Here is a 27,429-nt window from a genome sequence, read left to right on the forward strand (position 1 = left end):
ACGCAAGCTGCAATCGCAAAAGAAATTTGCGGCGGGGAAGGTAGGGAGGGAGCGATATGGAATACGTCGTCGGACCATCCCGTTGAAAGAACGTTACCAGGTAAGAAAGTAACTTGTTCTTCGAGGGATTTGGGTCCTCCGACGTATTTCATATCTATGACAGACTCCCAAAGCAGTACCAAGCAAGGAGGGGGGAAAAGAATTTAGAACACAAATTTAGCATGCCCAATCAAATTGCGGAATAAAGGACTGCTTTGCCAAAGGCCAGATCCTGCCATCAGATGGAATCGAGGGAGTAGTGACGTACAAAAGTATGTACTGAAGCCCAGGTGGCTGCATCAAAGATGTGACGAATAGGAACACCTCTCTGCAGGGCAGTAGACGCAGCCACTCCCCTGGTAGAATGGGCCCGCAAGCCAGCCAGAGGGTCCTTACCCGCCAATCAGTAACACTCGGAGATAACTAAAATAATCCAACGAGACAAAGTCTGTTTCGTCACAGCTTGTCCCAAATGCTTTCCAGCGTAACCAATGAAAAGTTGATCATCCACTCTGACCCGGGACATGCGCGAAATATAAAAGCTCAACGCTCTCCTAGGTTCAAGCCTATGGAGCCTCTCCTCTTCCTTACCAGGATGTGGAGGAGGATAGAACGCCGGAAGAACAACCTTCTGGCTCAAATGAAATTCCGAATCCACATTCGGAAGAAAGGAAGGACGAACTCTAAGGACAACCCTGTCCTTATGAAACACAGTGAAGGGTGGCTTAACTGAAAGTGCCTGTAACTCACTCACTCTGCGAGCGGAAGTAACCGCAACCAAAAAAACAGTTTTCAGAGTGAACAGTCTCAAAGGGCAAGAATGCAAAGGCTCAAACGGAGCACCCATAAGAAACTTAAGAACAAGGTTCAAATCCCAACCGTGCACCAGAAAAGGTGACGGAGGGAACACATTATCGAGCCCTTTCATAAACTGAGAAATTGAAGGAATCTTAAAATAGGAACATTCTTCAGACGAGCGCTTAAATATGGACAGCGCCGCCAGGAAACCTTTAATGGTTCCCACTTGCAAGCCCCTGTGGGCCAAGGAAAGCAAAAAAGACAGAACCATGGGAATGTCACACTCAAAAGGATCCACATTCTTAACTCTGCACCAGTCGCAGGACTTTCTCCAACGGCACAGAGACTTTGTTGCCGGCCGCCGGGCCGAGAGCAACACCTCCATCACTTCTTCAGGGAGGTCCCAATCCTTATACCTCAACCTTTCAGAAGCCAAGCGTGAAGGTTGAGGGATCTGACCTCTGGATGGAGAACCTGACCCCCCTCCCGTGAGAGCAGATTGTCTCAGTAGGGAAGACGACGTGGAGGGCAGATGGACAAGTCGAGAAGGTCCGGGTACCACATCCTTCGGGCCCACGCCGGAGCAATGAGGATCATCCGGGAACCGAACCTCCGTAACCTCTGCAGTACTTGCGGGATGATGGGGACTGGAGGAAACGCGTACAGCAGTGGGAATGACCACTCCACCACAAACGCGTCTAAGGCTCCTTTTGGAGGAAATTCCCGCGAGCAGAACCTTTCGCACTTCCGGTTGACACTGGAGGCGAACAGATCCACTTGAGGGGTCCCCCAAAGGGCGAAGATCTCCAGGAGAATCTCCCGAGCCAGCGCCCACTCGTGAGAGATCACGCTCTGCCTGCTCAGAGCGTCCGCCGTCTCGTTGTCGTCTCCGGCCAGATGAACAGCCGAGATTGAAACTTCCTGCTGGATGGCCCAGAACTCGAGCTGCATCGCCTCCCTGCACAGAGGAAGTGACCCTGCCCCCCCTTTTGGTTGAGGTAGTGCATGGCCACCGTGTTGTCCGTTAGAATCAGGACACTCTCCTCGCACAGTCGGCAGAAAAGCCTTCAGGGCTAGCCTGACGGCCCTCAGCTCCAACAGATTGATATGGAGTCTGGACTCCGACGGAGACCATCGACCGCTGACTGTCAACTCATTGGCATGAGCTCCCCATCCCGTGAGGGATGCGTCCGTCACCTCCGGCCAGGGCAGCCAAAATGGGGCCCCCTTCATCAGATTGCCTTCGACGGCCCACCACAGAAGGTGCTGGGCGACCGAGGGTGGCACCTGAACAGGGTCCGACATCCTGCCGGAGGACTGAGACCACTGGAGCTTGAGTGCCCATTGCAAAGATCTCATCCGCAACCTGGCCTCTGGCACCAGAAGAATGCAGGATGCCATGAGGCAGAGCAGTCTCAAGAACTCGGACGCTGGGAGAGTCTGGGCAAGCTGAAACTTGTGCACCATCTGCTGAATGTGAAGAGCCCTCACATGGGGGGGAAAACAGCCACAGGGATGTGTCGAGCACTGCTCCGATGTACTGGAGCCGCTGTGCTGGCGTCAAATGTGACTTCTTTAAATTGAGGGAGAAGCCCAGCTTGTGAAGGGAGTGGCAGGTGACGGACAGATGATCCAGGGCTTGCCTGGGAGAGCTCTCCCTGATCAACCAATCATCCAGGTAGGGGTAGACGTGAATCCCCCCTTTCCTGAGATGCGCTACCAACACCACCATGAGCTTGGTGAAAACCCTCAGGGCGGAGGTCAATCCTAACGGCAGGACCCAAAACTGAAAGTGCGAGTCGCCAACCGCGAACCTCAGGTACTTCTTGTGCTTGGGATGGATCGGCACATGGAAGTAAGCGTCCTTGAGGTCGAGAGACACCAACCAATCCTGAAGTTGACGGGCCTGGAGGACTTGAGAGAGAGTAACCATCTTGAACTTGTCCTTCCTGAGGAGTTTGTTCAAACCGCGCAAGTCCATGATGGGTCTCAATCCCCCGTCTTTCTTGGAAATCAAAAAATAAGGGGAATACCATCCCTTGTTCCTCTCCGCTACAGGCACCAGTTCTATGGCGCCTTTCTCCAGCAGGGCTTGAATTTCCTGCGCAAGGAGTGGATCCGGACACTTCAAAGAGAGATTCCCCGATGGATTGTCGTGAGGCCTCTGCCGAAAAGGGAGACAGTAGCCGTGGGTTATGATCTCCAGAACCCACACATCTGAAGTAATGGCTCGCCACTCTACAAGAAGCTGCGCCAGCCTTCGCCCCAACCAGCGAACCATGGGACCTGGCCTCATGAGTGAGTGGTAGCATCTGCGGCGTTGCCTGAGGGCAAAGAGGCAACTGCCCGAGTGACCTTGGCACCTCGAGTACCTTTTTTTCTACCTCTGGCACTCTTACGGTGGCCTCTTTGACTGATAGCTCCTCTCCCTTTACTGAAGGACGAGTAATAGCGAAAGGAACCTCCCTCCATTGTTGTCCCCTAGGACGAAAAGGCGGAGGTTGTCGAACTGCAGCGCCCAACGACTTCGCTGCAGCTTTGGAGGTCTGCAACCTCTCAAGGCTCTCGTCAGCCTTGCTGACAAAAAGATGTTCACCGTCAAAGGGCATGTTGAGGAGCCAGGACTGCACATCAGGAGCGAACCCAGACTTCCGCAACCACGCAAACCTGCGTATTACGGTGCTCGCCGCCATGGACCGGCTGACACAATCTGCCAGGTCCAAACCCGACTGAAGGCCTCACACATGGCATCCTTGCCATCCTGAACCATAGCAAGGAAACCATCCCGTTCGTCCCCTTCGGGAATATGTTCAGCTGCTAATGCAACACAGTTCCACAGAGTGTGTGTGAAACGAGACAAGGCACATATGGAGTTGGCCGCCTGAAGCGCCATACCCCCTAAAGAAAACACTTTCTTCGCCCAGCCGTCAAAACGTTTGTCGTCCCTATCCGGAGGGATGGTAGGATATGACGCCTGCTTTGCCGGGGCCATAGCCGCCTGCACCACCAAACTCTCTGGAGTTGGGTGCCTGGACAAGTAGCAGGGGTCGCTACTGGATGGACGGCATTTTCGCAACAAAGACTTGCCCACTGCCGAGAGACTCTCCGGAGCAGTCCAAGCCGTCGCCACCCTTCTCTGCAGAGCCATATGAAACAGCAATACCGGATCAGTGGGGGGACCAAGATCAAGGATATCCGTGAAATCATCCTGAACGAACTCCCCTGGGGGAGCCGACCAACCCAAGTACTTGGTGACCCGAGACATAAGGCGCCGGTATGAAGAATCGGCATGAGTGCCAGGCTCCGGCCTACAAAACTCAACCTCCGGAGAGGTGTCCAGTCCACTGGCATCATGCAGTGACTGCCTCAGGTCATCAAACTGGCTATGGCCCGAGAGAAGCTCATCTGGTACTGTTACCAGAACCAAGCCTTCATAGGAGCCTTTATCACCCTCTGAAATGTACTCTAGGCGGTGAGAGGAAGACACCTGGGGACCAAAGCTATCCCCGACATTAGTCAGAGCCTTCCTAGGGGCTAACCCCGTGCCACAGAGCCCCTCCGACACCACCGCCTCGAAAGGTGTTGAGGGCGCCGAACGAGTCGGCACCGGCGTTGAGAGAATCGGCGTCGACGTCAGCTGCAGCGCCGCCAGCATCGACGGCATCGACACAGGCCTCGAAGCCGGAGCTCCGAGTGTGTCTCTCGACGACCTGGGTGCCGACAGCGTCGACGACCCCCTCGGAGGCGGCGCCTCGAGAGAAATCGTCGACGACCTCGGCGCCACAGGCGTCGACGTCTTCCTCAAAGACGGCACAGGATCACACAGTCTCAAGCGCGTCAAGGACCGGGACCTGGAACGGACATGGCGAGAACGGCTACACTTGTCCGAGCGGGACCTTTCCGTGAGCCGTGCCGACCACCCGAGCACGAAGGCGTACGAGCGGTGTCTCTCGACCAGTGCCGACCGACCCCACTCGGAGGCGCAGACGGACCGATGCCCTGCGATTCAAGAATCGCTAACATCTGCTTCCCGAAGGAAGCCCATTCCTCCGGTGTCGATTCCATGGTGGGATAAGCGACCCCCCAAGGGTATCAGGGAGCAGAAAATAAAAGAAGGCTTTCGGCTTAGTTACATGTGGCATAAGTACAAATCATAGTATACAGACATAGGAAAGAAGAAAAATATACAGGCACAAGAAGATACAGGCATATATATGTAATGTAACAGTGTACAGGCAAAGATGTATTTTACAAGGCATTTTAAGCTATTTACAGGTGGTGTGAAACTGGGCTGAGAAGTTTACTTGTCGTTCTCTTTGAACCAGTTAATCAGCTTCTGTCTGAATTTGGTAAATGTTTGGGCCGCTCTCAGAGGTGGTGGCACGGCATTCCACAATACTGCTGACTTGACCGGGAAGCTAGTGCCCCCAATTGTAGAAAGTTTGAATCGAGCTACAAGGAGACAATTAGAGTTAGCTGTTCTAGTGGGTCTACTTGAAGATTTCCTATTGATTATTTCTGTCAAGTAGCATGGTGCCTTATTATTAAGGCATTTGTGGATGAGCGATGTGGACTTCAGACAGATTTTGTCATAATTGGATAGCCACTTGTGTTGTCTCCTAGTCTCAGAAATATGTTCTTTCCTCGATATACTAAGTGCGGCTCTAAGGGCGTTGTTCTGAAGTATCTGTATTCTCTTAATGATGTATTTGTTGGCACCAATGTAAAGTGCGTTACAGTAGTCCAATTTGGACAGGATGAGGGTTATGGCTAATATCATGCAGCTATTAGGCGATAGGAATCGTTTGCCGGCTCCAATTAATTTGCAGGTATATGCGGTAGAAGAAGCCAAAGTGTTTACCTGTTTGCTGAAAGCTAGAGTGGAGTCCAGATAAAAACCTAGGGTTTTTACTTCTTTGGCAACTGTGATGGAGTTACCATCGATTGTGAAGGAGGAATAATCAGGGCCTAATTTAGTAAGGTGGGAGGGTGTGCCAAGGATGAGGAGCTCAGTTTTATCATCGTTCAGACAGAGGCCATGAGCGGCCATCCATGCCTGAACGATGCTGTTAATCCTATTCACCATGGCCAAAGCCTTATCATAATCCCCAGTAAGTGGTAGAAGGATCGGAGTATCATCTGCATAGTTAGTATAGGTGATACCCAGATAGTCCAGAGCATCAAAAAGGGGCTTGGTATATACATTATACAGGGTCGCTGAGACACATGATCCCTGGGGCAACCCACAAATGATGGGGATGGGGTCTGCTGCTGCTGACATAGAGAAGACTCTCATAGTCCTGTTACTAAGTAAAGTAAAGTAAAGTAAAGTATCCATACTATAGCCTCCTTGGAGAAATGGGCAGCTGAGTCCAAGTGGCTGCATAAGACCTTGTGGTCCTCAGCTGCATTTGACCTAGGTCAAATGCAGCTGAGAGGTCGAGAAGGAGGAGTAGCGCTAGTTTTCCATTGTCTCTAAGTTGATTTAGTTGGGCTTTGAGATCAATTAAGGCTGTTTCCGTGCCATGTTGTGGAAGAGAGAAACCCAACCGCACCAAAAAGAACCCCCAGTGACGTTATCCCAGAGGTTAACAGGTAAAAGGGAAAGCAGGAGACCCGGGAGGGAAACAGATAATTGTTATCCAAACATTCTTACTCGCCTCAGTCAAGGTAACTCGGCGATAGCAAGGACAGCAAGTGAAGTAAACATGAATCACCAGTGTTCATAAGCTTCTCGGTCAATATAAAGAGACGAATCTGAGAAAGCAAGAGAAGTGAACGAGATTCATGGTGAGAAACCTCGGATCAGTCTTCGACAAAGACAATAACAGTAAAACCAAAGGAAGTGAAGGACAATTGTCATACGAGTACTCCTACTCGTCACACTCAATGTATAAAAAGCCTCAGCAAGGAAAAGAGTACAGCTCTAAAAGAAGTGTGTGATGAAATCACTCGTAAGAAGAGATATTAGTCAAGAGTCAGAGAGACTCCATACAGAGATGTATTGAGAGAACGACAGTTGATCAAAGAAGTCACGAGAGAAGATTTGAAAATCAGCTATTGAGAAAAAGCTTGCAAAAAGCCAAACTCAGGAAAAGGGAGTAATTCTCCTGACCTTAGTTGTTTCGATAGTGGTAGAGTTAATTTGGACGGTGGACAGATTCTTTAAAGACGTTCCCAGACGACTGACAGGCACCTTAGCCAGTTTATTAGGCAGGGAACACCCCACAGAAGTAGGGACAGGTATTTTCTAATCTTTAATAAAGAATAGTTTACAAATGTCTTATAAGAGTCAGCGTCCGCCTTCTGACCTGCCACAGGGCCCTGTAATGGAGTTTGTGATTCAAGAGATACACGGTTCAAACGTGTCTTTCTGCGCCAAATAACTGGATTCTACATGTCCGGGTATCTAGACGCTAGCATGTATTCGATTTGATACACCACTCAAACCACATGATGTTAAATGAAACAAGACTATATTGCCATATCGCATGTGCTCGCCCAGTTATATTGCAAATTGTTTGGAAAGCTTTCCAAGATATGCTACAAGTTCAGCAAAATCACAAAGTATTTTACATTCAATGTTCATTGAAGATAATCCTACAAAAAATCCATGTCCATATTACATTATTTATTATTTTATTTCATTTTAGCCAACATATGTTTCACCCACCTAGGGGCTTTCTTCTCATATACCTTTTGGTCCATCATTAAATTGTGACATATTTGTTGGCCAGCTGGCCTGGCTCACACCAGGTACTCTGCCGAAAAGAGGATTTGTGATGCTCTTCTCAATTGGGCGCGGTTCCCAGACCTGCGTTTCTCTTTTGTGCAGACCCACCAACCATCCCGGTCACCCAGGTACCTTTTGGGTGTCTACTGGTTGTCTCTGGTCGGTCTTGGCCTTTCCTGCATGCTTCTCTATGGTCTCTGTGGCTCTCTGGTGGCTGCAGTGACTCTGCAGCATTCCGCACCTGTTGGGCTGTGCAGCTTCCTTCGGCAGCACGCTTCCATCGCTGCTTTCGGCTCGACGCAGGGCTTCCCCGCTGCCGGTTGGTCCATCCATGCTGGAGTGATTTGGAACCCCTCTGAAGGTTCTCGTGGGTGCCAGCTAGCAACCATGTTGCTTCTTCGCTCCAGTCAGAATCTGCACTTGCAGTTCCAACAGGGCGGGCCTCTGTGTGCTTGGTTTTACCTTTTCCATTTTTTTTTATTACTTTCCAAATCAGAATTCCTGAAACACTAGACTGCTCCATAGTGTTTTGAGGATCGCTCTTCATTCCTCTGCACCGGCTCCCAGTATTTCCATAAGAGTTGTCAAGGTAGACCCGACTGCTTCGTCCCAGTGCCTTTACCACAGATCTCTCTTAGGTCGACTATGTTCTTCATCGTCCCAGTACTGTTACTACTATGTACACGACACATGTACATGGGATGGAAAGGAAGAGGAGGGTTAGGTGAGGGGGATCGAGGGGAATTCTACTGCGTTCTCCCTGGATGGTTGTCCCAAGTCCTATTAGGGTGGAGGGTCCCTCCCCATGAGATCCTCCCGCTGAGTACCAGAAGGATTTGTCACAACACAGTTAGGAGTAATCTTGTGGAATGTACCTTACCGTGACACAAATAAGTTTTTTTTTCCTCCCAAAGAACATGCATTTCTGCAGAGAAACTCATTAAAACAGCAACTGGCCTGTGTGGCGACAAAGAATGGAGAGACTGACCAATTGGTACCATAATGATGGATATAAACTTTTATTCTAAAGAGAAATAAACCTATCCGTCCTTAATGGGGTTTCCCTACCAAAAACGAAAGAAAGTCGGGTACTTGTCAGGTAGTCCGTGAAGTCCAAATAAAAAAAGACAACGACCCAGTATCCCTTTCACTACAATAAAGAAATTAAAAAATAGTATTCTGATCGTTATCCAGGCGAATAACTCCCTTCCCCTGGGTGTAAAGTGTCCCAAACACGCTGTTCTCGCAAAATAAAAGTTCCATTAAAGTTCAGAGCTTTCCTTAACTCACAACAACAAAAACAAAGTTCTACAGGATGCTGGTGGTGTTTGGAAAATTACTCCTTACTCATAGATGCTTCCCCAATGTTCCCGATAGTTTTCAGCAAAACCTGTAATTCCTATAAGGAGGTTTCCACACATTCAACTTTCTTTATACTATTTATCCTGCCCCCACTGGGATGCCGAAAAAGCTCCCAGAGTCTCTCAACTCTTGTTTGGAAGGAGCCTAGGACTTTCCTTTATTCCCAAACTTCCCAAGTACTTTAGAATTAGGCAAGACTTCTGTTAACTGTTTTCTAAGCATTACAAGAGTCCACCGGGGAGGACGGTAACTAAATAAAGATAGTTAGGCTTGAAATATAAGGTGCAAGTAACTAGTTTGCTGAATATATTTGTAAAACGGTTACATTGTATTTAGCTTATCTCAAAGCAGGCTCTCTGCCAGAAGGTATGCGGCCTGTGCTAAAAGTAGACTACAGGCATTGTGTCACCGAGGCTCATTCTCTCAGAGTACACAAAGTGGACGAGCAGCTGTTTCTGTTCATCAAAAACCCATGCAGACTAAGAATAGGAGTGTACAGATTCAATGCACGACAGAGTATTATGGGGAAAACAGGATTTATTGTAGAAATTACTGCACCAGATCAAATATCATTTTGTTGAGTGAAGTGTTGAGAGTATGGCGGGAAGATGTGGAATGTTTATAACATAGCAAATGATGCTAAGCAAGAGCGACAATGTATTCCTGCAGATGCAACAGTATGTTAAAGTAGGTTGGTCCAAATTAAAACCTAGCTATGCAACACTGGAGACTGCAGCATCCCTTGTATGGCAAGAAGAACAGTTTTGGATGAGCTCTGCCGGTATCCAGTGACCAAGTTGAAGAGTATAAAGGTGCCTGCTTGCCATCAAGTCTGCAGGAGCCAGCCATGGAAGACAGAATGCTGGTCGGAATGGCAGAGTCCTCTGCCATTCCCCCCCAATCCTCATCTTTGTAAAGATTAAAGTTTGTTATCTCTTGCAAGATAGATTCATGGCCTTAATTCCATAGAGGGGTGCATTTACTCTGGTTTGAGCGTGATCAAGGGGTACCCCAATGTATTTAAGGGGTACAAGTATGGCCTACCTTTCACTCTCCAGCACCACACTCTGCCAAACTGTACAGGGAGTTGACGAACAACGTGATTTACTACTACAGCTTCTTCATTGCTTACAGCATCATCTTCCCAGCTCCCTCCCAGACTTGCACTTGTTCCAGTTACCTTCACCCGTGGAACTCTTCACCAGTTTCGCGGGTCCACTCTGTACTTCAACAACTTCTTCCAAGCTACTTAAGCGGCCTGTTCTCTCCACAGCCAACTACTGCTGGTGGTGGTCTCGGCGCAGTTGTCGTACCTCTCACTCCACCCTCGACAGGTCACACCACCATCATAATCTCTTGTACTCTGCGCACATTGGCCTATGCGGCTCTGCTGTAGGCTACGGTAGGCATCTCGGCAGTGTTGTCGAAACCAATGGTCCACCCACTACAGGTCACACCACCACCTTTCCATCTCTCCAGGTTTACAGTGCCAGTGCCCAAACATCTCATAAGGTGTTTATCAGGCATCCTGCTACTTGTCTCCAACTTTGAGAGACGTGCCTCGCTGCAGTCTCCCGAAGCCCAAGTTCAGCCTTACGGGATTTAATGCAGCCCCCTCGCACGCCGGGTTCCCCTTCTGGAAGTACAACAGCTCTCAGCATACCATAACCGCACGGCCACTGCCGGACGGTCAAAAGACAACAAGCACAGTCGTTTGCTGTTCAGTTTCAATAGCAGTGACGGCCCCAGCAGAACATCAGTCCAAATGACAGCAGCTGATAAATCCTTCGTCCCAATTAATTGTAGCGTTCTCAAGGTCTTGTGTGTCCCTGTGCCTAAGACATCAGGGTGGTTTGATATTTTACAATAACAGTTTCAGACGTGAGCTTATGTGTAGAAGGGTCAGGCATTACAGGTTTAAGGGTGCAGTGTATCACAAAAGCGTCCTTATCCTGAGGAGAGGAGTCCCTCTCGATGAGATGCTCCCACATGTTACCACCTCTAGGGGGACTATTGGTTAGCGGCCTCAACTCCCTAACCTCATTGAAAGGAGTTCTACCCTGGGTAGAAGTTACGCGAGCTGAAGGACTGTCACACCTGTCAATCCATCAAAGGAAGTGTACCCACCAGCAGTCATTTCAAATCCACAAGCCACCAAGGAATTTACAAAACAAGCAATAAAGTCCAATGTGTCGTACACCTTACCTTTGAATTGGGCCTAAAAATAATGGAGGTGTTCTCATCATAGTCCAAGCTGTATAAAAAGTAAGAGAAAAAGCTTAAGTAACGTTTCGGCAACATTTCAAATTGCACAGTACAGGAGAGCAGCAAGAACAAACTTGTTGGACAATCTATATACAGGATGATTGATTCATTTAATATGTTTTAAATGTCTGATTAATGTTTCACACGAACACTGAACATTTTAATCATAATCTCCAACCATAACCACACTGCACAACAATTCTGCAAGGTAGTTTTCAATCTTTGGCGGAAGCACATGTAGCAAAATAAACATAATGATCTATAATATGGTTTCAAGGCACAGGTCCCACTCTATACAGGTTCTATGTTTTCTAGCCACAAATGTTAATTAGTTTGGTTTATTGTGTTTTATCCTGCACCATATACCACTGTATAACTACTAGAGAGCTTAGGTCTGTCAGAGAGCTGGAATACTGTGCCCCCACCAGGTGTATCCAGACCTTAGTATCCGAAAGGAAAAGAAGCAGGAAAAACAGAGGATGGGAACAAGGGGATACATGCCACACTGAACATTTTAATCATAATCTCCAACCATAACCACACTGCACAACAATTCTGCAAGGTAGTTTTCAATCTTTGGCGGAAGCACATGTAGCAAAATAAACATAATGATCTATAATATGGTTTCAAGGCACAGGTCCCACTCTATACAGGTTCTATGTTTTCTAGCCACAAATGTTAATTAGTTTGGTTTATTGTGTTTTATCCTGCACCATATACCACTGTATAACTACCAGAGAGCTTAGGTCTGTCAGAGAGCTGGAATACTGTGCCCCCACCAGGTGTATCCAGACCTTAGTATCCGAAAGGAAAAGAAGCAGGAAAAACAGAGGATGGGAACAAGGGGATACATGCCACAGACCAACAAAAGGGAGAGATGAAGCAGGGAAATTGCACATGCTCCCCTCTAAGTCTCAAACAGCATGTCCTCTCTTGTTGATAGGTTATGCCTCTATGTTACTATTCTACCTTTCTATATAGTTAATTTTTCACCTTTCTCATAGTCCTGGACAGTCAAGTGTGAAGACTGTGCCTTAATCAAGGCACCAGGTTTGTGGAAACCTTCACACATTGTGGTTATTACTACATGCTGGTCAACCCGTGGATTAAAGTGTTCAAAAGAACACAGGCAATGTGGCAGCCTAATTGCACATCATATGGGTATAATCAACAACAAACAAATTACAAGTATCCTAGCTTGGACCAGCTTTAATGAGTGAGCTCACTCGGCATTGTTACACCCATACTTAAGCAGTGACCGGTGAGAAAGGTAAGTGGTCTTATATAGAGCACATCTGCCAACAATGTTAGGCTTACTGTGCGTGGCTAGGTAAGAGGGGTGGGAGGAGTTAGTGGAGCAGATTAAAGAGACAGGGGAAAACCTATGGTGTTGAATGCATTCCAGAAGTATCCATTACTTGTATGCCTATCTAATGACTCTGCTCTTGGGAGGCGTTGGCTAGTTAGCTGCAAGGGTAGTACCGGCCCAACTCATCACAGCCGTTCCACGCCCATTTTTTTCACTGCTTTTTGCTGCATTTTTTCATAGCATTTCCCCATGGGGGGTGGGGTAGTGAATATTTAAAAAAAATATTTAAGGGTAGGGAAAGGTGTTGGGGCATAGAAGCAGGTTATGGAGGGCTTGCCCTGCAATAAAAATGCACGGACACACTATCCATATATAGAACAGGAAAACAAAAAAAAGAAAAAGTCGATCAATGGAAAAATGAAAGCAGGGGACAAGCAGAGTAATAAAACAATATATATAATTGAAAAAACGGAAAGGTAATTGCAGCGCCTTCCCATCCAAGTGCGTGAAGGGAACCGGCGTCACAAAGGGATGGCGGCACACCGCGAAGTGTGCCACCAAAAGTTGAGTAAGGGGTTAATTTTATTTCAGCTTTGTGCAGGGCAGGTTTATTTATAACACGCTTTTGAGTGCCCGACCCATAACCATCCTCCCCTGAGGAAGTGACGGGCATCTAAGTCAGGAAGGGCCAGCTGCCAAGCTGGAGGGGTGTTACATTTCCTGAAATTCCTTGAACCTGGCACTTTACACCTGTTTGACCCTTTCATACGCCATTGACTGTCTTCAGGGCCCTTCACATCTCCTTCCGTCGTAAACTCCCCCTTGCCCATTAATTCCCCCATAACCCTCTGTATCATCTTCCGTTACCAATTTATAGCTATAGCCATCGACCACAAAGGATATGGAGAAGCCCTATCTATCTCACTCCCTTCTCACTGAGCCATTTCATGAGGGGGGGGGGCACATAAACGCCTCTTTGTCAGCGTAAGTGAGTTGTAATTTTTGCAGTGCCCAGTGCCTCTGTGCCCTACTCCTTCGCTCTTTCCAGAATTTTCTGTTTGGATAGTTGTAGAAGCGAGCGAGGACTGATCTTGGCCCCCTTTCCAACCCACCCGCTCTGTGCACCCGGTCAATTGTAGGTTCATCAATATCTTCATCTCCAAACAAGGCATTCGCTGTCTCATGGATGACACACTGCAGGTTTATGTCCGATTATCCCTCTTTCTCTGAAATTCCAAAAACTCTCAGGTTATTTCTCCTCGAACGGTTTTCAAAATCATCAATTTTAAGAGCCATTTCCCCCACTCTTTTCTCCAGCTCTGCCAACCTCATATCCATCAGAGTCTCTCTCCAGTGTTTCAAGGGAGGATTGATTGTTCTCGACTGCTTGTAGCCTCTCGTCCATTTTTGTCGATTTTGCAATTAATTTTGTCCACTTTTCCATCAAGATCAGTCCTCATCCCCCCAATCTCTCCTAGGAGTGAGGCAATGTCTCTTAGTGGACAATGGGTCATCCCCTGCCTCCAGCATGATCTTATTCGAGGTGGCACACTCCAACCCCCGCCTCTGTGGAAATTCAAATTGCTCGAATTTTGTCCTCCAGTCCATAGGGGGGCAGGGGGGAGTCCTCTATACGGGATTCCCTCCACGTTGTTAGTAGGGCCCTGCTCTGCAGCACTGCCTCCTCTCCTGTGGGGGTACACTCAGTGCACCCCCATACCTCCTCAGGGCCTCCTCCTCAAGCACGGGTGGGGTCTGTGTCACCAGAACCACCCTTAGTCGCCTTCCTCAGTGGTCTCAGATCTTGGTCCCGGGGATTCCGGGGCCACACGGTATTCCACGCGGTCAGTCAAAATCCCCTGTCCAATTCCACCACCACCGACAGGGTGCAGTCGCCATGCACTTCCCTCTTCCAAGCAACCTCCACCAAGGCGGGCACACGCCCCCGGTCCGAGCCCGGGGGCCCACACCTTGTCGCTGCACTCCTTGGGCGCTGTTCGCCCAGTAACAAAGTCCTGAGTAGCAGGGGTGCAGCAAGGCAGTCACACGCCCCTCTTCCCGACTAGGGGGCCCACACCTCAGCCACAGACCTCCAAGCTCTGACAGTCCTCGCTCGGGTCATGTATGTGCCCAGGGGCTCCCTGGGTCCTGATTCATCTCTGTCTGGGGTCTGTATACTGTTGAGTGCCCCTTATCTACTCCCCGGGGTGTGTGGCCTGTCCACGGGCCTCCTCGCCATGTATTTCCAGGGGCCTGGGGAGACCTCATATGGCGGTGCTGGACGGGATTAGCGCAACGTCACTCAATGTATCCGCGCCTGCAGAGGATTGGGGGCCAGAACGTTTTGGAAGCTCAGGGCAGTCACTCAATGGCCCCTCCCACGGAAGGCCTCGCCGCAGCCCAGCAGCAGTTTTTCAGGCCATTGTCTCGAAACTCCATATCCTTGTCCTTTACTGCTTTTTATTGTGTGTTCTGTCCTGTTTTACGCACAGGAGTTCATGTGGGACTCCTGGAGGTGCAGCTCTCTTTCTTTTGGTTTAGTGAACAGACCCGTGGGATACCGTTCTGGCACCCATGGGTGGGGGGTACAACCCTGTGCCCCTAGTGTATGTTTTTGGGCACCTGTGGGTGGCCCGCAGAGCAGGGTATGGGCTGGTGGCAGCTCCATGCTGAATGTGACAGGTGCGCGGCGTATCCTCCATTTTGTGATACCCAGGCCCTGCCATTGGGATCCGTTGATTCCAGATGGAAAACAAGATGGCCCGTGTGGCCTCTTGCTTTCTATTCCCCAATACCTTGTTTACCCAAAGTCCTGGGAAGCCCTGAATCTGTCCCTTCGCCCTGACTAGCTGTTAGGTGGAAGCGCCATATATGGTGTTGTTGTGAAGGCCTGGCCAGACTAGCTGGAGCCTTCCCGGGGATGTATGTTGGGGGTACCTCCTGTGGGTGGGACCTGGGTGAATAGTGTGTGTGACGAATATGCATTCTGTGTTGTGGGTGTCTAGTATCTGGTGGTTGACACAATGACGGAGACAACCCTGACCGAAACTGGTATGAATGCAGCTTGGAGTGTTGAATGGCTCGGTACTTGTCCCAATACACATAACTTGTTGCGAGTGTCTGGAGAGAAGTGAATGGCCTGAATACCTCGTGTGCCCGATTGGCTGCCTGCCTGCATGAATGCCCGTAGTCGTGATTGGATGCTTGAGTGTGACCCAGCGGAATGAACGGGAGATCAACAGTATATCTGGGGACCTCTCACTGCTAGGAATCGTGTTCAGAAGCTGAAGTCCACTGCGACGAGTAACTGGAGTAATGGACGCTTGACCTTGAAACCCCCGCTGGTCGAGAAGGAGTGCTGTGGCTCTCCCTCACATCTGAAGGCTGCCGTGTTTCCAAGGACTGACCCAGAGAGGACCTGGTAAGGCGCCCTCTTCCCGAGCTACGAGGAACCATCGTGCACAGCTGATCTTTGCCAATGCTCCCTGGTAGACAGACCTTCGACAGGCTGCCGACCCGATACGGGGACTGCTGCGGAACTCCAAGGAGAAGCACTCGGATTGTTGTCCGCCACTGTCGACGACCGCCGTCGCCAACCGGAGCCGCAGTGCTCCAGTTTGCCTAAGAACTTCAATTGATCATCAGACGCTCTCATCTGCATCGGCATCCTCTTGTCTCCCGCTGGAGAAGGCCCGACCGGCGACGCGCCGAGGAGCATCCACCGGTGGGTTTCCCGCCACCTACAGACCGCAGAGACGCCGACGACTCGACGCCCTTGCTGGGCCACAGTTCTTCATCATCTCTTTGCGGTCCAGAACTATCGTCACCGAGGTGCCCCGCATGCCTCTTCCTTGCAGGACGCCGACGCTCTGTCATCGACGAGCACCGCTAGGAACAAAGCTGTCACTTCCCTGCCGTAGTTCACCCTGTTCACCGTCGGACGTTCGACGACCCGTGACTCCCACCTTAAAGGGAGGGCACTCAAGAAGGGCCGTCGATTCCCCGACACCTCTCGACGATCGTGGCTCCCGCCTGAAAGGGAGGCACTCAAGAAGGATCGGTCGGTGCATCGTCGGAGAACTCTACTCCACCAGGTACATTGGGGGGGTAAAACCTTAATAGGAAGAAGTGAGACTATTGAACATATGGACTAGGCTTGTGCGATATATCTTTATTTACAGGTTGCCCGGGGGGGGGGGGGATCTCCACACAGAACTGTGCCTAGTGGTAGGGGTCAGTATTCTTCCTATTGTTTCAACCCCCTTGCGTTCCTTCCTATCTCTATTGCTGGTTTACTCGTTATTGATCTGTGTGACATTTTAATTGTACAGTTGATGCACTTTAATGAGATTCGATAACATTAGTGGTACCACTTTAGAATTGTATATATTTATCATTATTGACTTCCAAGTACAAAGTGCGTTATTGTGATCGTGTAAATACCTTTGAATATTAATTATATAAAGACTGTATTCAGTAATACAGTGTGTGGACATTCCTTTGTGGGGGTTCGGGGACTACACTGTACTTAAGAACCAGCCTGCATCACCTCCTGAGAAGCTAGGCCTTGATTGCTCGACCACGTACCAATAATAGAGAATCTTGGCTGGGGTCCTCTGTGCCTCTCCTCTACCATATAGAGAGCGGAAGTACAGACACCCCCTACCAGTCTTTACAGATTCGCATCTTGGACAACTCAGCGCCACGGGGCACAATCCGCCCCATTTTTTGTCGACGTGTGGCCAAGGTCATAAGCGACCACTTGGTCTCGAATTCCTCCAACCAGGGGTGGGGAGCAAAAGTGGGGGCTCAATCCAGTTTTCAGCCCGTTGGGTCAGGAGACACGCTCCAGCTACGTTCTTGAGCCTGCACCCTGGTGGACTCGAATATTTCACTTAACGATAATGAGGAGGTAACGGTGCAGATACTCTGAGAAGGGTTCAAAGCAACTATGCATGGGGTTTTGATACAAATTGTCTCCAAAAGGCAGAGGGCGAGAAGGCAACAGGAAGAACTTTGGAGGAAGAAAGGGCAACTGCAACCAGATAATACCCGAGGTGCATGTATGTGAGAAATAATATACCTCTGAGTGGGGGAGGGGTGAGGACTCGCAGATCTCTTAGTTTCTGGACAGACTGACTCTCCCGGGCATTTCATGAGATTTGGATCAGCCCATCACTGCGGAATAGATAATACAAGCCTGTTAAGAGCATGAAATCGAGGACGGATTCTCCATTAAGTAAGACCTTCCGATCAAGCTTAGCCCCTTCTCTGGAGAGGGTCTTCAAGTCTAGGGGGAGAGGTCTTACCTGCCACGATATCGACCATAATGTCTATATATAAGGAGGGCAAAGACCCGAAGCTATTCTCTTCGTATCCGCCCATTTCGCTCCTGAACACAGATGTAAAAATTCTAGTGAAGGTCCGGGAAACTAGGTTGGATAGTTGGTAGCAGGTCTTGGTACATGGAGATCAAGTGCTTTTGTGCTGGGGAGGCAGGAGTCAGACAATATACGGGAAACTATTGATTTGATGCAGTGCTCAATCCACTGACTTTGACGCCTGCCTGATCGATTGACTCAGAGAAGGTTTTTCTATAGGGTGGAGTGGCTGTTCATGATCGATCAAAGTCCTGGGGAAAATGGGATTTGGTGTTAATTTTCAAGGTTGGGTTGCGCCCTTGTATAGTGAGCCCGAAGGCAAGGGTGCAGATAAATGGTGTGATAACAGACACCTTCATACTCCAGAGAGGTAAAAGGCAGGAGTGTCTCCTTTTACCACTGTTGTACGCACTGACTATGGAACGCCCCAGTGATTTCCATACGTGAAAACCAGTTAATATCGGGTATGCAGTGTGATGAGCTTGAGTTTAAGCTGTTCCTTTTCACGGACAATATCTTAGGGTATCTCACTAGTGTTCACTCCTCTCTCCTGGCCTTGTTGAAACAAATCTTGACCTATGACCACCTTACGGGTCTCAAAATCAGTGTGGAGAAATTGTGCATAATGCCTGTAAGGACGCAAGAATCCTGCCTGTATGCTCGGGCCAGATTTATGGGTCTGAGGGTAGAAAAGCAGGACATATAGTATTTGGGGATCCACTTGAGATCGCAGGGGTTTGGTGAAGGCCAATTATGACCCCTTGATGGGGCAAATTAAAAGCAGACCTCTGGCGGTGGGCCCCGCTAATACACTTGTGGTATGGAAGAATGATCTCCATCAAGATGAATGTGCTCCCCAGACTTATATACTTATTTTCAGCCCTCCCAGCACAACTCCCAGACAGGTTTTGTTAGTGAGCTATCTAGTGAGCTCTGGAAATTTTTGTGGCAGAATAAGATACCCAGGGTGAAAATGGCGACCCTCACGCTCCCAAGGGATTGGGGGTGGGGGGGTTGGTTTCCTGGACTTCCACTTTTATTATAAGGCGGCTCAGCTGAAGGTTATGCTCGAGCAATGAGGGAAGAGATGAGGACATACTGGACTTACCTGAAGGTGAGAGGCTACCTCTGGGCCCCACGCAAAAAGGTTCCAGGGAGGCCGAGGGAACATCCCACTCTAGGGGTACTCATAGCCCTTGACGATGTCCTCAGTATGGGGACCCCCGTTTAGTCTTTCATGCCAATGGTTGAAAGTCTCCAAACTGTGGTCAGATAGGGGCCTTGAAAGAGTTGGCCAGTTATTTAAGAAAGGTTTATTTTTTGGACTTTGAGGTGCTTCAGGATGCATTGGGGTAGGGGGATGTTCAGTGACAATCTTGGATTTTAAGCATCTCAAGGGCACATTTATGGACCCGAAATGGGGGTACCCTTGTCCAGGGACCCGACTCCATTTCAGAAGGTTCTTGACTCCTCATCCTCGAGAAAGGGTACGCTATCAAGATTGCACAGAGCTTGGATTATGTTGTGCGTAACTGAGGAGACAAACATTTAAGAGGTTTAGGGTAGATCTTGTGGGAGGGGAGATAACGGAAGATAAGTGGGCAAAGATCTTTAAGGTGACCTTCCACGGTAACCTATCCACTTCCACGATGGAACACAGATAAAATGCTGCAGGTGTGGCATAGAGGCCCCACCTGAAAGTATCGAGGCTGTTCACAGGGCTTCCCCCACTTTGCCCAAGAAAGTTCGGACAAGTGGGTTCTCTCTCCCTTGTGTGGTGGCATTGTCCTAAGGTGCAAATGTATTGGGGTGAAGTCTCAAATTGGATTAAAGACATTATGCGTGTTCAGTTCCACTTCAGATGCTCTTGGGCATCCCAGCAAAGGATAGGGAGGAATACAGACTCCCCAGGTTGTGGGAGGCGATGATTAGGGTAGGGCGGTTGGCGATAGCCCAAAGATGGAATGACGAGGGATTGGGCACAGAAGCTACAGACTTTGATCGTGATGGAAAAGTTGACAGCGATGGTGGATGATTACTTGGGGACATTTCGGAAGGAATGGGGACTTCTGTTAAGGTGGGAGAGTGAAGGAGAAGATACCGTCAGACGGGAGGGGATAATGGATGGGATATCTTGGGGGTGCCAAGCCATGTAATATATATCGGTTGTTACTCAATACTCCTGAGACATTAAACACTGCTAGCCAAGCACATACAGGTGACAGGAACTATTGGAACGTTGATTAAGTTACAGGGGGAGGAGTCGGGGAGGGGGGGCCAAGGGGATCATTCATATTATTATGTTGGCAGATTGTTTTTTCTTTTTCTTTCTCTTTTTATCAAGTTGTGAGGAAAACAAGGGGTTTCTGTTGCCATGGGGTAAGAGGAGTAGGGGATGGCATGGAAGGAGCGAGTGATGGAGGTCTTGTTTTTTCTTTTCAGGTCTCCTTTCATTGGTGAAGACAAATGTTTTGTTCTGATAAACAAAATGGCAAAAAATTAAGTTAAAAAAAAGAAAGTTTCTAACAGTGGTTACCTGTGGTACGAGTGAGAAATATCCATGGTAGTTCTGAGGTTTTTGTACTGTGGGCTGCAGTATTGGGCATGCACCCATCTCGTCAGGCCAGAGGATTAAGGCAGTAATACAACACCCAGAGTTACAAATCATCTTTTCGGTTGTGGCGGGTTGAGTTTTAATCTGTTGTCATCCATGAATCAACCTGTGCAAGGCATGTTTTTATGACCGAGAGGTGTGTTATCGAATTGTTCTGTAGTTTGGAGAGTGGGTGTCAACTGCATAGTTGTAGCATGTGATAGCAATCGTTTGAGGTCCAGTAATGATGTCATGTAGAGGTTTAAAAGCAAAGGTGAAAGTATTAGTTCTTGGGTTATTCTGGGATTTAAAGCGTTCCACAATGGTGGTTTTGGTTCAACCTGTGAGGAGGGAATGATCCAGGAAAACCCTGTTCTTTTGATTCCAATGTCTCAGTCTCATTGGAAGGATCTCCTGACTGATAGTATCAAAGTCAACAGAGAGGTCCTTAAGGATGAGTGTGCTTTCTCGGTTTTCACCTTTGTTGTTTTTGAGTGCTTTGCAGATTGAGCATAGGGTGGAATCGGTACAACTTGATGGTCTGGGCCTCCTTCAGTAGGTTATTTGTTTCAATGTAATCCCATAGTTTGCTGTATATGAATGTTCCAAGTATTTTCTCAAAGAAAGGGGTGTTTGAATTGGTGTGGTAGTTAGAAGGATCATTTGGGATGGCTGTAATTTCTTTTAGCAGTGATCTGATTTTAAAAGTGGGGCACTCCCGGTGTTGATGAATCATTGAGGAAGGAGAGGAATTGTGATAAGTCAGATAAAGGAGACAGACAAGTGTTCAATTGGTTCAGGTTTATTAATGTAAAGAAACACCTATCCATACCTCTGGCGATTGACTTTCCTACAAAAAAAAACAAAACTGGTGCTAGCTAGAATCTCTTGCAAAATAACGTTTGTCCTCCATCCCAAACTTATTCTGTCCTATTGACTGACCCTATCATTAACAACAAACAGGCATAAATTAGCCTATAGAGGTATCCTACTCCCCTCTTGACTTGGGCTAGCAGGTGCGTGAACCCCACCTAATTGTATTTCCAGTTCTTTCCTTGCAGTCCAACCCTCACTCTACAAGTACAGTTCAAAAACAAGTTCCGAGTTACTCTTTGCAGAAAGGGACTCCTGACCACCCTCACCAAGGTTCTACTCAACTCAAAATGTTCTGTCTTTAGTTGCAATATTTGTGTTGTAGGTCAGTCACTTGTGTGTCAGTCACTTGTGTGTCACAACAGGACTTGAACTTTGGGTTCTGTAGTATCTCTTGCTCACCTCCTCCAGTGAGGGTATTCTAATTTGATTAGTTTTCTTGGTCCAGCCCGGAAATTCTGATTCTATTGCTCATTGGAAACTATTGTGATTCTCAATCCTCTGAGTTGCTCGGTTTCTCAGCCCTGGCTCAGCTCTCTGGTCCTTCAGACTGTCTGGTTCTCTTGGGTCTCTTATCCCACTGGTGGGTCTTGACAACAGGTTCTCGTCTCTAGGGTATTTAGATCCATCTCATCTCTTTGTTAGCCCTGCGTAGGCTATCCGGCCTAAATGATAGTACAAAGGCGTAGTACAATGTTCTCACCCCCTCCAGGGATAGTGTATCTCTTAGCAAGTCATGGTCCATTCGGGCTCAATAGTCGTATGCGTGATATAATGTCCTCACCAATTCTTAAAAACCACAGAGCTTCACTGTCCATCCTCCCATTTCTTATCGGCACAGTACCTATGCTGCGGCTGCATTGTCGAAAGAGGTGGTGGCTCCGGTGGCAACAAAGCCACACCGGTGAAGTCATCGGCTCTATTGCAGCGGACACACGTCTCTTCGTCATTGCTCAGGAATGCAGGTAAAGTCTTTAGTGCTTTTACGTTCTCCTTCATAACACAAGAGGAAACAGGATTGGCTCTGTGTCTCTTGAACAGTGGGGTCAGCAGCCAGGCCAGTTAAAGGGCCCTCTACATCATAACATGGTTAATTCTCCCTAGAACCCTTAAACAACCAAGATTCTGACTCGAGGGAATGTCTACTCTCAATTTTACTTGGAACTTTCTTGTCCCCCAAGGTGGCTAGAAGATCCCCTGCAGAGAAGAGGCGAAAGGACGTCAGAGGTGCTGGGAGTCGTGGGTGGTGCGCAATTGAGGTGTGGAGGGTACTGTCCGTGCTATTCAAGTGTTATTTAATTTTGAGGCTCTTGCTGTTGAAATGGGCTGCAAATACATTGTTCTTGCATCCGAGTGGGGGTTGCGTTACAAGCCATTAGTTTTAATTTTTTTAAAACTATTTTAAACATTTCCTTTTGGCCATGATGTGCCGATTGTATACTTTGGGAATCACGTCACAGCCCTTTAGAAGCATTTCTGCCGATGTCTGTTCCTTTGTATGTTTTTCTACCAGAATTTCCCTAGTTTATGAGTTTCCTTTTGCAAATAGTTTAGTTTTTGGTTTTTGGAGCGAGAATGTCCAAGGTGCCATAATCCAGTTATAAATGTGGAGTTTCTCACTCGGTGCAGAGGTTGGTCAATCCATCGAGACGGTTAGCTTGTTTGTTTTAGGCTTTCCAGTAGTGTTTGTCTATCTTTCCATGGTCTGATTATGGTGGGGGTCCCTCTGAAAGGTTCCACGAGTGGTGGTGCATCCATGAATGGTATGGGAAGTTGGTTGACTATATTTATATTGCAAAAGGTGCCACTCACAGTATTCCCAGCTATGTATGTAGGGCCTTTAACCATTCGGTTTAGGTGGAGCGCATCAAGATTTGCTAAATAATTCAGCGCAGTTGCTTTTCTCAAGCCAAATGTTTAACACTCCAAATATGGTTAGAAAGTGATGTACTTGACTATCTGGGTGTGTCCTACACCAACTACGCCGATGACACCCAGATACTCATTCCCATCACTGGTGATTACAAAGCTGACACAAAGGCCTTGAATGACGTCTACCTGGTCATCCAGGCCTGGATGGCCCAACACGAATTATGTCTTAACGACAACAAGACGGAGCTCCTCATCTTAGGCTCTTCGCAACGTCTCAATAAATTAGATCCCTCCTACCAATCATTCATCATAGACGGTAATACCATTAAGGTCTCCAAAGACACAAAAACTTTAGGATTCTATCTTGACGCCACTGTGTCACTGACACGACAAAATAATGCAGCCAGATCATCAGCCGCCTATACCTGCAAACTGATCGCAGCCTCCAGACCTTTTCTGACCACCCGCAAAAGCATCACCTTAGCCATAACGCTCATCATGCCCAAAATTGACTATTGCAGTGCCGTCTACCTAGGGACAAATCAAGGGAACCTGAATAAATTACAAATCACCCAGAACAACGCCATCACGGCAGCGCTAAATTCCCCTAGAAACCACCATATCTCAGAAGCTAGAACAAATCTACATTGGCTACCTCTCAAGCAGAGAATTTCACTAAAAACTCTCGCCCTTACCCACAAATGCCTGGCGAATAAGGCTCCCCCCGACTTGTGCAGCCGACTCTCCCGCCACACATCCATTCGGCCTCAAAGAATAGCCCAGACTCACTGCCTATCAGTCCCAAGGTTCAAACTTCAAAAAGCGGGGGGCCTGAGCTTCCCTGTCCTTGCTTCCAAGCTCTGGAACTCCCTCCCTGTTACAGCCAGATCTGAGGTCTCATTCAATACCTTCAAATTGAAATCGAAATCTTGGCTCCTTGCTCCCACCACGGCCCTAGCTCACCGTCACCTGCCTTTACCTTGATTTCGTTGTATATACCGTGTATATATCCTACTTGTAAATATTTGATGTTAATATCTGTTGTAACGATCTCATGCAATTATTCTATGTAACTATTGTATGGACCCATTTCTAAAATTTGCACCCTGATGCCCCTGGGCCGGATGGTGCGCATTACAAATAAAATAAACTCAAACTCATGATGCACGGATGGGTTGATGGTCAAACCTGCAAGTGTGTCTGAAAAGTTTGGGCTGTAGGAAAGAGTTATCTATATGAGGAGGGAGCTTAGTGACAAGGTGTGGGAGATTGCGAACCACTTGCTTCCCGGATTGCTCAATCTGGGAAGGTTATGAGGTTCACAGGTCACTAATCAAATCTCTGTGTACTAAAGCTATTCCCCCTTTTCTCATCGTGGTACAATTAGCTTAAGTGTTCTTGTAGCCTGGTGGATGCTCTTGTGAATAACTGTGGCTTGGATATGAGTCCTAAGTCTTCTAGATGATGAGCAGATCGACTTAATCTGTGACGAGCAGGTCAGAGTTATCAAAGAAGTGCTTGGAGATGGACCATGCACTGATCTGGACAAATCTAGTGCCCATTCTCCCTGGGCGTTGAGATGGATTTCTACAATCTGGCATGGTGGGAAGATTTTAGTAGGCCATCCTAGTTATGGTGAAGAGGGAGTTCTGAGAGGTAAGCCAAAACCCAATCAAGGTATGTGGAAGAGCAGTCAAGGCTTAGTCTCAGGAAAGCGCAAGTGGGGTCAGGGGCCATCAATGAGTCCACACCATATGGCACACAATTCGGATTAGACAGTCGGTTATAAAACTACAGTTATTTATTTTAGCCTTTAGAACACACTGAAAAATGAAACCAGCAAGTAGTATCACACAACATTATCGTACAAATATATACAATCATTAAGTTCACTCAATATACATAAAATAACTTAATCAAGAAAGGCAGGTAAGTAATGTATATGCAGTAAATGATGTGAACCAATCACAAGAACAGTATCCTAACTTTAGAAGAACAGGTTACTTACCAACTGGTAATGTTCTTCTTTCGATTGGATGTTCCTCCAACGTATTCTACATCTTTGACATGTAATGTCCACAGCTGTGTACTCAAACTTTTTCGGCAGAGGGCGTCCTGCGTCGATGGCGTCAGGTCGATGCCCCTCAAAGGCCTCCGTCGAGGGCAACGTCACCGGATGTTATAAATAGGAAGCACGGCGCCCGTAGCTTCAGTTTATGTTTTTTCCTCCATAACGTGTGACATGCACACATCCAATTCCTGCTTAACTGCCTCCAATTTATTCCACATCTTTGACAGACTCCCAAAGCAGTACCAGAAAATGGAGGAGGGAAAAGAATTTAGAGTACCTAATGAGACGGCGGAATAAAAAACCACCTTACCAAAGGCCATATCTTGACCATGGATCGTATCCAGGGAATAATATATAACAAAGGTGTGGATAGAATCCCATGTGGCTACATCACAAATATTCCCAATAGGAACTCCCCGTTGTAGGGCTATGGAAGTAGCCACGCCCCTAGTGGAATGAGCTTGCAACCCCTTTACCCGCCAATCGGTAACATTCATTAATGGTGAGGATAATCCACCTGGACAAGGTCTGTTTGGTAACAGCCTGGCCCAATCGGTGTCCAGCATATCCCACAAAGAGTTGATCATCCACTCTGACCCTGGACATCGTAGAAATATAAAAGCTTAGAGCTCTCCTAGGGTCCAACTCTTCCTTACCAGGATGAGGAGGAGGATAGAAAGACGGAAGAACCACTTTCTGGCTTATTTGAAATTCAGAAACTACCTTAGGTAGAAAGGAAGGACGTACCCTCAGTACAACCCTATCCTTGTGAAACGCAGTACAGGGTTGCTTAGATGAAGGTGTGTGTAATTCACTCACTCTGCGAGTGGAAGTAACTGCAACCAAGAACACCGTCTTGAGAGACAATCTCAAAGGGCAAGAGTGCAAAGGTTCAAATGGAGCACCCATCTGGAATTTCAAAACAATTCACATCCCCAAAACGGCACCTGTAAAGGGGACAGTGGGAACACATTAATTAGCCCTTTAAGAAATTGGGAAATCAAAAGGAATCTTAAAGTAAAAACATTCTTCAAACGAGCGCTTGAAGATAGACAGCGCTGCCAGGTAACCTTTAAGGTACCCACTTGAAGGCCCCTGTGGGCTAAAGAAAGCAAGAAAGACAAACCCACAGGAATGGAACACTGAAAAGGATCAACATTTTGTCCTCTGCACCAGTCACAAAACTTACACCAGCGGTACAGGGATTTTGTTGCTGGCCTCCTAGCCGAAAGCAACACCTCCATCACATCATCATGGAGGTCCCAATCCTTATACCTCAACCTTTCAGATACCAAGCGTGAAGTTTTAGAGTCCTTATCTCTGAATGGAAAACGTGACACCCCATCTCGGCAAGTAAGATGGCATGGAGGGAAGATGGACATTTCTAGAAGGTCCGGGTACCACGCTCTCCTAGCACAATCCGGAGCAATGAGGATCATGTGGGATCTTAACCTCCGTAACCTCTTTAAAACTTGAGGAATGACAGGGACTGGAGGAAACGCGTACAGCAGTGGGAATGACCAATCCACTACGAATGAGTCTCCTAAGGCTCCTCTCGGAGGAAATTCCCTTGAGCAGAATCGCTTGCACTTCCGGTTGACACTGGTGGCAAAGGGATCCACTTATGGGGTTCCCCAAAGGGCGAAGATCTCCAGAAGGACTTCCTGAGCCAACTCCCACTCGTGAAAGATCGTGCTCCGCCTGCTCAGAGCATCCGCAGTCGCATTGTCCACTCCCAGGCCAGATGAACTGCCAAGAGCGAAATCCCTTGCTGGATTGCCCAGAACCAGAGCTGCATTGCCTTTGCACAACGAGAGTGACCCTACCCCACCTTTTTTGTTGAGGTAATGCATGGCCACTGTGTTGTCCGTCATGATCATGACAATCTTCCCCCGCACAGACGCCAGAAAAGCCTTCAAAGCCAGCCTGATGGCCCTCAGCTCTAACAGGTTGATGCGAGTTTGGACTCCGACGGAGACCACCGATTGCTGGCGGTCAAGTCTTCGGCATGAGCTCCCCAGCCTGTGAGGGAAGCGTCCGTCACTACAGTCACCGAGACCGAGGTGATCCAATGCTTGCTCGGGAGAAAGCGCATGGATCAGCCAGTCGTCCAGGTAGGGGTAGACGTGAATC

The 27,429-nt window shown here is 48.0% G+C and overlaps 1 protein-coding gene across 1 annotated transcript in view; it reads right to left on the bottom strand.

The window, feature by feature from the left end:
• Window positions 1-27,429, bottom strand: part of VIRMA (vir like m6A methyltransferase associated) — a 1,848,046-nt gene that overhangs the window by 1,604,486 nt on the left and 216,131 nt on the right. The window contains exon 4 of the mRNA XM_069621370.1: window positions 11,138-11,186. Coding sequence (XP_069477471.1) covers window positions 11,138-11,186 — 49 coding nt within the window. The remainder of the gene's footprint in view (window positions 1-11,137; window positions 11,187-27,429) is intronic.

This window comes from Ambystoma mexicanum, chromosome 5q, assembly GCF_040938575.1.
Source record: "Ambystoma mexicanum isolate Mex_15411 chromosome 5q, UKY_AmexF1_1, whole genome shotgun sequence".
In the NCBI taxonomy this organism is placed as follows: Eukaryota; Metazoa; Chordata; class Amphibia; order Caudata; family Ambystomatidae; genus Ambystoma; species Ambystoma mexicanum.